We start from the raw sequence: 12,909 nt of genomic DNA on the forward strand, positions 1-12,909 counted from the left end.
CTGAGCCAATATAATGCATCAATCCATTTTAGATAACCAGTACCAGCCATTACAAACCATTAAGTTCCTAACTAGTTAAGAAGATGTCTTCGCAAAAAAACCGATCATATACAGCGTGCCATTGCGCAGAGCATCTCGCTACACAGAAACGGACGTTAATCATGATTCTTGACGTGCGGAAAGAGAGATTTATGTCAAACGCAGATGCTCACTATCAACAAGATGTGGGGATATGTAATAATCATTTCATTCATCCAGATTACTCTTGTCATTGCATTAAGTCGACCCCACGACAACAGGCCAGTTATCATTCCATTCGATCTAACTTCAAAACACTTGTCAGTATATCTCACTTCTGTGCCTCCTCCCTCTTTACCCTGAAGAATGCTAATTTGGCAAAACGTCCCAGCTGGCCCCAGTAGTGTCGACCAGCAGAGTGATCCATGATTCGCTCGAGTAGCTTGACGACTGCCATGCGGACATCCTGTCTGGGGTGGAAAAGGCCGAGACTGAGGTAGAAGAGGCCGGCATCGGGTATAACGCAGAGCAGCTGGAGGACGGTGTCGTATTGTAGTTGGGCATTTACTCTCCTTGCGGACTCGTTGGAGATGTTCAGCGACTGTGCCATTGATGAGAGGTCGGTTGATGAAGCACTTGTGCTCTCGCTGGGTGAACCTGCTTCTTCCACGCACCGGGCAAGTGCGAGATAGATGGCTGCCGATTGGTCATGGGTGAGCTTCAGACATCGCAGTTTGTCATGCTGATGGTGCATGTCGAGGCCGCGTACTGGTCTCTTGCCCCAGCCCTTTGCAATGTCCTGGATGTAGCTATAGTAACTTCTAGTGTTGCGCCAGCCTTCGATTCGATGAACATTTGCTGCAAGTTCGCGGAGCTTGGAGCCTTCATCTGACCAAACGTAGCCATGCCCAGAAACACCATATGCACCGGTTTCCGTATCGTGAGCGCCAATATACAGTGCTGATGCCCCATAGACGGCTTCTTCAAAGGCGGCTGCGATGCGGGTGAATTTCAGCACCCACGAGCGCCATTTTGCCCTAATCGCGTTTTCTCCATGACGGTTGGCGATGCTTTCGAGAAGTTTGTCCATGAACTGATTGTCACCGGTAGGATCAATACCACCACCCTTACTATCAAGGCCCGATTGCCCACTTAGTCCGTTCAAAGGGAGGCCTTGCTGCTGGAAAAACAAGGATCCCTCTGTGGGCGAGGCTGACTCGATTCGATTGCTAATCTTCATACGGCCAGTAGGGAGGTCGCACAGCAGGTCCCACCACTCTGGCTTGTAGGAAAATGCTGGATTGGTGACGCCGGCGATGAAACCAGGCACTTTGAGCAGGTCATCTACTTTAGTAAGATCAGTGTATGGGAATGCGTGTCGCACAAAGCCGCGCAGGATACCACCGGATGCCAGGGCGCATGCTGCCAGCACAGCCTCTGCGACTTCGCCTGAAGGGCGATTGTGTCCGATGAAGATGATACGCTTCTGGGTTAGGAGGGCATTGACGAGGACAATGATTGGATGCGTGAATGCGCCGCTCGTTGTCAGATGCGGGTGCAAGGCGAATGGCTGCGGTTGTGTTGTGTGAGGGGTGGAGAAGGTCTGTATGAGCTTGATGAGGGAAAAGTCGCCCACGGTTTCCGGACTTAGGGAAGTTGGTATCTTGACAGGCACGGGTATGCCGTTGTAATCAATCTTCGACTCGAACTCGTGCGTGTCTCGAGGAATGGTATATACTTTCTTCTTAGATTGAGGATCCGATGCAGTTTCATCCGCCTGTTTTGCAGCATCCTGCTTCTTCCTGTGGCGCACCATGAGCTCGAATTTCTCTAAGAACATGTCCTTTGCGTCGCTGGCGCCCAGCACAAAGCTCTCAAGGTGAGAGAGTTTCGGCAAGAGTGACAGATCCATGGAGTTGAGGGCATTGTAGAGCGAGGCAAGTGTTTCTAGGACTGGTGCTCTGAAGTACTCCTCGAGAGCTAATAGCAACAGGGGCTTGTATATGTGCAGAAAAGGATGGCGAGTGCATATGGCCATGGCTTTCACAATGGCACCTCTGTGCAGAGTCAGTGTCTGGTCAACTCGTTTGTCGCAAGTTGTTTGGGGCTGCCTTACCTCTTCACAGTGTTGTCCTGCTTGGTGTTGACCAGATTCAAGACGTAGACCAAGGGTGGCCCATCTGGATCCGGCCCGCCCTCGCTCTCTGTGTCATCGTCGTCGTCTTCGTCATCATTATTGGCCTCGGGTTCATTGTCGCTGTCGCGGTCCTTGCGCTCTTGGGCGGGGGCAGTCGCATTGTCATTGTCGTCTTCCAGACCGTCCTTGCGCCGCCTTCTCCGTCGCCTGCGCTCTCTCCGTGCCTCGCGCTCCTCCTCATCGGCCGTCGTGTCCTTGTGCAGAAAGAAAATAGTCCAATCCTGGCTCCGGACGTGGGCCTGGTCGGGCAGCATGAGCTCGGCTAACATGGTCTCGTCACCGCTTATGGCGGCGGGATACTGGTGCTCCATGATGGAGCCGCGGTCAATGTCAAACGAGGCGACGAGTATGTACTCGACATGATTCTCGACGGCGTCGGCGGGATACTGGGGGCGCAGCTTCATGCCAGCTCTTGCGTGGGACATGGCGGAGAGGTGGCGGAAGGGGTCGTCGCGCTCCGACTGGGTTGAGTCGTTCTCCTCGCCCTCGCGCAGCATGGGGGGCTGCGGGGAGCGGGATTTGGGGTAGTGGCCATTGCGGGTAGATGGTGAGCGCGAGGGCGGGAAGGAGGAGAAGGAAGGCTGGCGTTGCAGAGTCAAGGGCTGGGCAGGACTGGGAGCGCCTGGCCGCTGTGATATGACTTCGGCCATGAGTGTTCGCTCTCCCTCTGCTGTACTATGTACGGAGCCCTGGTTGCTCGCATTCACATTGCCTATAGATCTACAGGCGCTAGTGTTAGGGGGGCCAATGCCACAGATGGTCCGAAACCAATGTCACCCTCACGACCATGGCGGCAGCCAGTCGGGGCGAGGGAGAGGGCGAGGGGGGGGACACGAGGCGCGGGCTCAATGGCGCTGGGGTGGGCGACAGTGCAGGCGCACGCATCCCACCGCCGGGGGTGCATTCACGAGTAGGAAGCGTACTTACAAGAGTCGATGCGTGCGTACATGCGTAGTCGGTACATAAGGGTATAATATAACAATACTTACGTATGTATCGACGTATGGACTAACTGCATCCAATCTGCTGGGGCGGGCGGGCTTATCGATTGCCTGCTTAGTCGCCCAGTGCATGCGTGCGTGCCTGGCTGCCTGGTTGCTGGGCCACGCCGCCGCCGCAAAACACCAGCCACGGTCAACAAGCGCCGTCACCACTATGCGACGACGTTGGGATACTAAGCATTCTCTATAGCCCCTCCGACACAGACACACGCACATACCCCGCGCTCATGGACTCGACCACGCCCACGCCCTACAAGCCCTCGCCGCTGTCCTTCAACAACGCCCGCCAGTCGCCCTTCCGCCGCCCGGGCTCCATCAGAGAGGCCTCACCCTCCACCCTACGGCCCTCGACGCCAAACACCTCGCCTCTGAAGCCCAAGGACACGCCCAACACCCCCTCGCAAGCAAATCTCCGCCCGACTGCTGCTGCTGCTGCCCCCGCCACTGCTACCGGGCCCCCATCGCAAAACCCTCCGCCATGGCTGCACACGCGCACACGATCAGGCACACCTGAACCACCTGCTTCGCCTGGCCGCCATGTCTCGCCCACGCGCAATGCACCACCACCCACGGCCCAAGGCACCGGACGTCCTCTGAGCACGGCGTCGATTGCTGCCATGTTCGAGGGCACTGCCAAGGACGACACGCCCGCACCTCTTTCCTTCCGCAAGCAGTCGCCGCCTGTTGACCCTGTCAAGCCGGTAGAGAGGCCAATTGAGAAGCCGGTAGAGATTCATGTCGATCGCTTCGCGCACCTCTCGCCAGCGCCCTCACCCGCACGCTCACCCGCACGCTCGCGCGAGCCTTCGCCCGGGCGACTGGCAGCCCGGCCACCGACCATCCGGCGAATGGCTTCGAGTGACGCCCTGTCCAAACTGCCGCCGCCCCTCCTACACAGCATGCGGGAGTCGTTTAGTGTCATGGACCGCGACGACGACGGCCATGTAAATGCTGCAGATGTGGCTGATATGCTGTCCCAGCTCGGTCTCTCTGCGACCCCGTCCCAGCTCTCGACATACTTCAACGGCGCACAATCCATCAACCTGGCCAACTATCTCACAACACTATCCGATCTGCTGGGCAACCTCTCGCATCAGAACGAGCTGAGCGCAGCCTTTGAGGCATTTGATGACAATGACGACGGACAGATTGACTTGGCAGAGCTAAAAGATGCTCTGTTGCACACGGCACCGCAGCCAGGCGAAACGCTGCTTACCGAGCGGGAGATCAACATGGTAGTCGAGGGTTTCAGCGGGCGGAGAGCCTTTGGAAAGGGAGGCAAAGGTCTGGGCAGAGGAGAGGTGTTTCGATATCACGATTTCCTGGCAAATCTGACTGGCGGTGGCAATGGCGGAGACAATGCCGAAGGTACCGCTGCATCAGCCTAGTTGTGTTTGTAGCAGATATTGCTGCATTCCCTCACGCCTCGAGTTTACGGCGTTGTATCATGTTACGGAATGGAATGAATGTTGATGGCCTGGTGCCTTGATAGGACGGCATGGATTGGCATGCGACAAAATACATATTATTAATAAATGGAATGGAATCTGAGCCTAGCCATAAAAGGCTGTTTTTGACTATGCATTCGCGTATGAGGATTGGCTTGTGAGAGTTGTCGCTGACGAAAAGGTGAGAAAGCTAGTTGGAACAATGGGAGGGCTCCTGTCAATGAGGTTCCATGCACATATCTGGGGACCCTGGTCTTTGTCAAAAGTCGGTGACAGCACTGCGAGCGATAATTCGAACGTCTGTCTTTGCTTTCCCCCCCCCCCCCCCCCATCCAAGACTGGATGACCTGCATTCTTAGCACGATACGCGTTGGCTTGTCCTGTGCAGTCTCTTCCTCATGGGATTCGAGCGGAGCAGTCGGTGAGATTGCGTGGCATCGTGTCTTGCCCGTCGCAATGGCATGCCGTCATTGTGCTTACACCGGCCACGAGTCAAGGGCGGCCAAGCATGGGGGAAAGAATGGAGACGAAAACGTGGCCCAGTGCCCAGAAGCTGTTACCGTGGGTTCGCCGTGGTGTCGTGAACCCTGTTGTTGGTGTGTTGTCACGACGGGCGGTGGGCATTTCGATTGGAGGGCGGGGCACGTGATGTACAACACACCGGCGCAGATTGGGCAGCTCCGTAAATCGCCATCCACTCGTTCGCGAATCTGTGGAAATAGTGTCGCGGTGGCTCTTGAAGCGGCTAGCAGTAGTGAGTTGGTCGGGAAAAGTCACAGGTGTAGTCGCATCCAGCACCCTCATTGGGCCCGTTTGCTGCAGCACAGACATCGTTCGCGCGCTGCAAGAGCGATTGCAGAGCTTCCAGCATTTTATATCTACCACTCGGCCCCTCCTCGCCTCTGCCATTTCTCCACATCCAAGATGAGTGGTCCTGGTGAGAATCGGTACGTCCAGAGGAGCGCCTGTCCGCCGCAGCTGCACATTACTGACACATGCCTCACAGCTGGCGACGGCAGGGTCAAGCCAACCGCAACTCAGGCACAAGCACCCCCACCAAGGACGCTGCTGGCCGGCCGCAGTCCATGACTGCTGCGCCTGCGGGCAATGTCTGGGGAACCAAGCAGGCAAAAGCCTCGGGTCCTACGCCGGCCGCACAAGCCCAGGCCCAGGCCGAGCACCATGTGCCTGTGAAGGGCTTCAATGCCAACGAGGTCAAGGAATTCCTCAAGAAGAGTATGTTCTCCAGGGCGTACATGTCGCGGCACAATACTAACTAGAGCATAGAGTACCTCGAGAGTACCGCCAGTACGAGCCGCCTAGTTTTCCACGCACATGTCCCGGAAGTGCTAACAGTAGCCTTGTAGACCAGCCCGCGGTATATCACAAGGTCCCCGGTGACTCGGTATCGAACAGGAGCAGCGGAGCATGGGGCAAAGGCGGTGAGGCGCTTATGTGTGGCAAGTTTGCAGACATGGAATACTGATTTTACGCAGGCACCATGCCGCACCTCATGACAACGGGGCAGGACTTCTTCACACAGCTCAAGAAGCAGCTGGCAACGCTGGACCAGACCAAAGCAGCACAGTAGCTGCAAACAGGCGATGATTGTTTCAACGGCATTCGGGTAGGCATTGCAGGCGTTCTTGGGCATGGGTTTCTGGGTGGCTACATGGCAACACCTTGCAGGAGCATGGTACGGCTTTGAGGGGGGAAAAAGGCGTTTTGGAGCCTGCGAAGGTGCATGTTGTCCAGGCCAGCATCTTGACAGGCGATGGCCATGTGGTTGCCGACAGGGTCATGGGGTTTGTATGTATGTATGTATGCTATTAGAGATGTACGCAGGGACCGGGCTGGGATAGAGGACGGGGCGTGGCTATCTTGCAATACGAGTGGCGAACCGGCAGCTGCATGGAGCATTTTGACATGGACGTTTGCAGGATCAGATGGTCAAGTGAGGCGTGTAGCAGTGTGTGGATGTGTGCTAGCTGTGGGCGTGGTTGTACTTATGTGACAAGGATACCCATACCTTCTCTCCTTTGCGAGGGACTGGGACCGTCATTTTCTGACAGGCCAATCCCGAGCAGGCAGGGCAACAAGCGGCAACTAAACACTGTGCGAGGGGACCTGCTGTGCAACCACATCGGCTTTGTTGCTTGACTGTTTATCAGTGTTGCGCCTGTTCTCCCCACCCTGCACACATACACATATACACACACACATACGGCAGACAAGTCTCGTACCGCCAAGTGCCGCCAGTCGCCATCCCACCCCCCCTCGCAGCACCGCCGGTACCTTGCATCGAGGCTGCAGTTGCGCAACCACAGCCGAGCCCGCAACCTCAAGTTTAGGGGTACCAGTCACTCACTGTCCACACGCCGCTACCCCGCCACGCACCTCTCCTTTTGCGACTCCTGCTCAGCACGCACCGCTGTTGCTTGCACGAGGTTGGGCCACTTCGAGCCCTCGGCTGCCAGTGCTGCGCGACAGAGGCGCATTGCGCTCCTTGATCACACCCGCTTGATCCCCGATTGGGCTCTCCTAATGCGGTCCGCCTTTCCTTGACCAGCGACTTCACGATCCTCGGACGCGTTCGGCGCATTCCCATCTGGCCCAAGATCCACCCTCCCGTAGCGCCATGTCCTCTCCACCAGACACACCGACTCACCGTCCTCTATCCTCGCACCGTCGACACCCCGACAGCCTGGACATGTCCCACAACAACGCTTCCAGGCGCCAATCCTTCAACCGACGCTCTTCCGGCTACTCGCCCATAACCCCGCGCTCGTCGCACGACTTTGACGACGCCTCTGCACACAACTTTGACGGCGCCATAGACGGCAATGGCCTCGGAAACCTGGCCGACGAGCTGGGCGAGATTTGGGACGACGATGACGAGGCCATAGACGGCGACTACGGTGAGGACATAGACGAGTCGCACGGCGACCTCGCGGCCATCGGCACCGCCGTCGAGCACGACGGCTCCTATGGCGTCGACAGCGTAGCCAGTCTCAACGGTGTGCGTGACAGTGGTGTGGCCATGCAAGACTCTCCCCCCACTGGCCTCAGCCCAGCCTCGGCTGCAAAGTCAAAAAAGCACAATAGGCAACGATCGCTGTACGACGGCTCTGACTATGGCGATGACTCCGACCTGGACAACGAGGGTATATCACCGGCGCTCGAGTCGAGAATGGCAGCTATTGAAAGCCTGGCACGGCGGGGCATGGAAGAGAATGGCAGCCCATCAGACGAGGTGGTCAAGCGAGTGACGGAGCAACTGCGAGATTTGGGCAGCCAGATTGCTATAGAGAACGGATCCACAAGGTATGCTCATCCCTTTCCCTTTTGTATGATTTACGCTAACATAGAGAAAAAAAACAGGCTCAAGACAGCTCACGATGCTCTCACAACACACCTGACTCACCAGTCCCGTACCCTAACCTCTCTAGCCGCCTCCTTCTCGGGTCCACGACCAATCATGCCCGATCCAGAAACCATCGAGGAACTTTTGCCAATCATACAATCAACCCTGGACCTGCTTCCCCATTCTTCCGCTGAGCCACTCGTCGCCCTCTCCCATCTCACTCACTCAAGCCGTGAGCTCCTGCAACATCTCGCAAACGTAAGCGACACGCTCCACATGTCCCGGCAAACCACCATGAATGCCACCCGTAGGCTCAAAGTCAGCAAAGAACAATTACAGGACTGGAAACGTGACAACGAACGGACAAAGGAGGCACAAGAGTACATTGAGCATGGAGACTGGGACCGGCGGCTCAAAGAGAGGGAAGCCAAGCGTGCATGTGCAGATGTGCTGGATGGATTCGAGGATGTTTGTGGGCAATGGAGAAAGAGGCTTTGCGATGGCCTGGGCGCGACTACTGGGTAGAACTCGCCTTGCGCACCTTGCTAGTAATTTCCTTTTCTTTCTTCTTTCTCTTCTTCCTCTTCTCTACTCTACACATGGGGAGGTTTCGCTGAAAAATAACAAGACCGATATAGAGTCTGCAGCACCTCGAATGGCGATGCGAATCAAGAATATTCGGCAAAGCATCTCGGCACTACAATACGGGACTTTTTCATGTTTCCAGACGCTAGGGAAACGAAATTGGGTCGTCCCTGGTGGATTATACTAGACGGATCGTAGTTATCTTTGTTTCTTTTGTTCGGGAACAACACGTGGATTTTTTTTCTCTGTTGTTTGTCCGCCTACCTTGTTTTTTCTTGTTTTTTTTTCTCTCTCTTTCTTTTACAAATTTCATATGTACATTTTTGCATCGTCATGGTGTCGTATGGTGTTTCTGGATGGCATTTGATAGATGGAATCTTGGTAATACCCCTCCCCATTTATACACTTGGCTTTCTGAGGACAAGCATGTAGTAGCAAATATTGTCAACCGTTCCGTAGATGAGAGAATGAAAGGTAGTACAAATTGAAGGGGTGTTCGTGATTTGATGGGTGGTGATGGGAACGAACAAAGGTACTAGTAACTACAAAGAAACTAACAGTGTATCTATGTACATGTGTATCCAGGTTCTATGCAAGCTTCTGGGCTGACCTGACGTCGCTTACCCCAGTTCCTTGCACAATCTTTGCCTCAACAACCCCGTACACGGGTATCTCCTGTAACCTCTCGACAATGTGGTGTAGTGTGGGTAGTGCCTTCCAGTCAAGTGCGTCAAACGCAATCTCGGCTGTCGAGGCAGTAAGCGTCTGCTCAACCTTCCTCTCCACCACCTTGCTGTCTTCATCGCCAGGTAGGAACGCAGTGTACTCGACATCCGCCTGTCCACGCTGCTTGCTGCCCGCACTCGCAGTAGCGGGTATGTACTTGTGGAACAGCAGACCATCGTCTCTAGGAGGTGCTGGCTGGACAGCCGGAGCCTCGCCGTTTGCAGTACCAGCTGGTTGTTGCAACCCTGAGAGCTTCATGGAGCAGAATTTGGACGACATCCAACTCGCCTCCAACTCGCACTTGTCGTCAGTCTTACTCACCGCCAGATCAGCAAATACCTTGGGAAACCCAAGTTCCTCTCTCCCACTCAAAATTGGATCCGCAAGGTTCTCAAACAGTACAGGCAAATACGTCCCCACGACTGTATCCCCATCCTCCTTCGTATACTCGATGCCATGCACATACAGGCCAAAATGACTGTATCCTCTTCCGCCCAACCACTCCAGATTACCCAGCTGCGTGACAGCAAACGTAGCAAACGCTGCCGTATCCGCACTAGCAAACTTAAACTTGCCACTCGGCGGCAGCAAATTCTCCAACACCGTCCTACTCGTCCTCACCTTGACACTCGCCGTCGAAAAGGTCGCACCACTTCCATCCCTTTGCCTGCCATAAAAGTCCTGACGGGGACCCGGCATAGGTCCAAACGCCGTCGGCATTCTCCACAGCAAACTCTTATTGTTCTCCCACTCCCATTTCCGCAGCGCCTGGCTGGAATAGTGCCATTCGTCGTGGCCGAAATTGTAGTTTGTGAATTTACTGGTGTCGAGCGGGGGGCCGGTACCCAGGTCTTTACCAGCGACACGTGAGTATTCTTGAATTGTGCTAGCGCGATCGTAGCGGCAGCGCTCGTAGAGTTTGAAGCGGGAGGGGATGGAGGAGCGGGGGACGCCGAGGGGAAGCATGACGGCGAGGGAGGCGGCATCTTCGATGGCTTGGCCTGCGCCTTGACCTTGGTCTGATCATCATCAAAAAAAAATTGTGTTAGTCTTCGTTTCATTTTATTCTTTTCCAAGGGCGGTTTGGGAGGATCAACTTACGCGGCGTAAAAGGATGAGCAGCATCACCTATCAAGACCAACTTTCCCTCTGTCCAACTAGGCAACTGCTCCATATCCAGCAACTCCCACACTTTCAATGTCTCTTCATCCGCCATGCTCAGCAGCTTGAGCACCGCAGGCTCAAACTCCTTGTACACCTCCAGCATCTTGTCCAGGTTTCCCTTATTCTGCCAATCACTGCTTCCGGGCTCTTGCGCATTAATCTGGCTCTCAGACGTAGGGTGGATGCACACGAAATTCAAGAGCGTATTGTCAGACGTTGGGTACACGACTACTCTCCTATCACGCGCAAAGATCATGATTAGATGGCCTTCTTTTTCTGCAAACTTGCGTGTCTCAGGGTCGTCGAACGCTTTTTGGCGGGAAATGAGGAAGCGGAATGCGCTCTTGCCACTACCGAAGACCTTGATGTTTTCTGCGCCTGGAATGCGTAGGCGGGTTTTGGAATGGACGCCATCTGCGCCGACGATGATGTCGCTTCGGATTGTTTCTCCGCTCTCCAGTACAACAGTGCCTTCTTTGGGGTCTACATCGACGACTTTGGAGCGGAGCTTGAGTACGGCTGGTTTGCCTTTTCCTTCTTCGCATGTAGCGAGTCGCTTCAGTTCGCTGTGCAGACTCACGCGGTGGGCGAGTTGCCAGGGGTGCTGCCACCGTCCCGCGCTTTGTGTCAGATCTATACTGAAGAGTTCCCGGCCGTTGGGAAGCATCTGCGTCATCTGCTTGCAACTAACCGCGCCTTGTGCCTCGGGAGTCAGGCCCATGCGGCGTAGAAGGCCATTAGCGTTGGGAGCAAGATGCACAGCGGCACCCAGTTCGTTGGCGAAGCGCGAGGCTTCGAGTAAAGTTACTGTGTGGCCTTGTTGTCGAAGGAAGATTGCTGCACTCAAACCACCGATGCCTGCTCCGCAGATTGTGATGTTGAGGGGTTGCTGGGAGGCATCATCGTGTCCGTTGACGCCGTTGACGCCGTTCGTAGTGGTACCGTTTGTAAAGTCCATGGTTACGGCGTGAGATACACTGGACGAAAAGAAGACAACAAAAGCGGTACCAAGAACTGAAAGTATGGAAGTGAAATAAGGATTAACACTCAAGACCGGATTAAATGGCAGCGAGCTTTGCCTTCAGTCCCGCTTTTTACTTCTAGGTTCATCGTGGTCACACCAAGGTTCGGTTCGTGGAAATAGATCATTTCCCCCCCTCCTCCTCCTCCTCCTCCTCCACTTCCCGGGAATAGTCTCTCCTGCAGGTGACCCCATGGACGAATGTTTTTTGGGGTTCTCCCACTTTAGTATATGTTGGATCTCGCGCGTGAATGGACGAGGGCGTGTCGGCTGTTTAAATGGTGCATCGTGCGTGGCACACAGTGAGATTAGATTGTATTTAGAAAATGCATGTCAGCATGATTGCATTCACTGTACCGAGGGAAAGATGCAGGTTAGTAGGTTATTACTAAGCAGCTTGCCCGATGAAGTAGATTGCTGTCCTCCATCTCAAGTATGATGTGAGGAAATGTACATGCACAATCACTTTCTCAACGACAAACTCTCCCTGCATTGCACAATTTCCACCAAGAAAAAAAAAATGAAGACCCTTCCAAACTCCCTAAAGCTCTCAAAAGCCATTCAAGAACTTCACCACTCTCCACCAAGTTTATACCCAACATTCCATACCCGTCCAAAAGAATTCCTCCAAATCTTCGACATTGTCTATTTGTTCCTGTTAGCCTTCTCTCTCTCTCTTCCTCAAAAAAAAACTACACTTCTCTCTCTTCCCCAATAAAAAAAAAGAAGCAATTCAACTCACCGACTCCAAAAACACACCCGTGAACATCACCCCCACAAACGCCTGCTCAATCCCATTCAAATACACCCTCCGCTCACTCTGATCCAACTCCCTGTTTACAGGCCTATACACAGGCACCCTGCGATGCTGCGTAGGCCAATGACTTGGGTTTTGCTGCTGCTGCGCATTCGCTGCGGGATTGGGATGCGCATTTAGACTGGCATCGTGATGACCGCCTTCTGTGGTGGTGTGGTGGAGATCGTAGTCTGCGAGGGTGGCGGCGAGGGTGTAAGTTGTTGGGTTTGTGGTTGTTGTTACGGACATTGTGGCCGTTGTTCGGATGGTGAAAGGGGGGGGAGAAAGGGAGAGTGGAAATGGAAGTGGTAGTAGCAAGACGGCGGTTGTTGTTGTTGTTTAGCGAAAGACACGGGTGAGACGCATAGAAGTCGGGATTACACAAATGGTCGTGTTCCGCGCGGCGGGAAGACGCGGAGATGGTGGCGGGCGGGACGAAGGGGGGACAATGGGGGTGGGGCGCTCGGGTTCGGAATGTGGGGGAGCACGGGGGTGTTGCGTTTTCCGTGCTGGTAAGTTGTCATCCCATCGCATTGCCGTCGGGTTAAGTGGGAGATTATACCGGCGTGGTCCGGGGACGTTTTTCGCG

The 12,909-nt window shown here is 54.7% G+C and overlaps 6 protein-coding genes across 6 annotated transcripts; 3 read left to right on the plus strand and 3 right to left on the minus strand.

Annotated features, from left to right (window-relative positions):
- Positions 1–349: 349 nt before the first annotated feature.
- Positions 350–2,712, minus strand: COCMIDRAFT_108416 (uncharacterized protein; the record flags this gene model as incomplete). The annotated part of the gene is made up of 2 exons (XM_007694698.1): positions 350–2,075; positions 2,135–2,712. The coding sequence occupies 2 exons, from the start codon at positions 2,710–2,712 to the stop codon at positions 350–352; spliced, it is 2,304 nt and encodes a 767-aa protein (XP_007692888.1).
- A 731-nt stretch (positions 2,713–3,443) lies between these two features.
- On the plus strand, positions 3,444–4,604 carry COCMIDRAFT_108401 (uncharacterized protein; the record flags this gene model as incomplete). Its single annotated transcript, XM_007694699.1, has 1 exon — positions 3,444–4,604. One exon carries the CDS (start codon positions 3,444–3,446, stop codon positions 4,602–4,604), a length of 1,161 nt encoding a protein of 386 aa, XP_007692889.1.
- Positions 4,605–5,588: 984 nt separating this feature from the next.
- Positions 5,589–6,255, plus strand: COCMIDRAFT_41103 (uncharacterized protein; the record flags this gene model as incomplete). The annotated part of the gene is made up of 5 exons (XM_007694700.1): positions 5,589–5,611; positions 5,671–5,900; positions 5,952–5,972; positions 6,032–6,106; positions 6,161–6,255. 5 exons carry the CDS (start codon positions 5,589–5,591, stop codon positions 6,253–6,255), a joined length of 444 nt encoding a protein of 147 aa, XP_007692890.1.
- Positions 6,256–7,302: 1,047 nt separating this feature from the next.
- On the plus strand, positions 7,303–8,553 carry COCMIDRAFT_108404 (uncharacterized protein; the record flags this gene model as incomplete). The annotated part of the gene is made up of 2 exons (XM_007694701.1): positions 7,303–7,988; positions 8,046–8,553. 2 exons carry the CDS (start codon positions 7,303–7,305, stop codon positions 8,551–8,553), a joined length of 1,194 nt encoding a protein of 397 aa, XP_007692891.1.
- A 648-nt stretch (positions 8,554–9,201) lies between these two features.
- COCMIDRAFT_9560 (uncharacterized protein) lies at positions 9,202–11,461 on the minus strand (the record flags this gene model as incomplete). Its single annotated transcript, XM_007694702.1, has 2 exons — positions 9,202–10,358; positions 10,441–11,461. 2 exons carry the CDS (start codon positions 11,459–11,461, stop codon positions 9,202–9,204), a joined length of 2,178 nt encoding a protein of 725 aa, XP_007692892.1.
- Positions 11,462–12,094: 633 nt separating this feature from the next.
- COCMIDRAFT_108406 (uncharacterized protein) lies at positions 12,095–12,569 on the minus strand (the record flags this gene model as incomplete). Its single annotated transcript, XM_007694703.1, has 2 exons — positions 12,095–12,169; positions 12,267–12,569. The coding sequence occupies 2 exons, from the start codon at positions 12,567–12,569 to the stop codon at positions 12,095–12,097; spliced, it is 378 nt and encodes a 125-aa protein (XP_007692893.1).
- Between the last annotated feature and the right edge of the window lie 340 nt (positions 12,570–12,909).

This window comes from Bipolaris oryzae (genome assembly GCF_000523455.1).
Source record: "Bipolaris oryzae ATCC 44560 unplaced genomic scaffold scaffold_235, whole genome shotgun sequence".
In the NCBI taxonomy this organism is placed as follows: domain Eukaryota; kingdom Fungi; phylum Ascomycota; class Dothideomycetes; order Pleosporales; family Pleosporaceae; genus Bipolaris; species Bipolaris oryzae.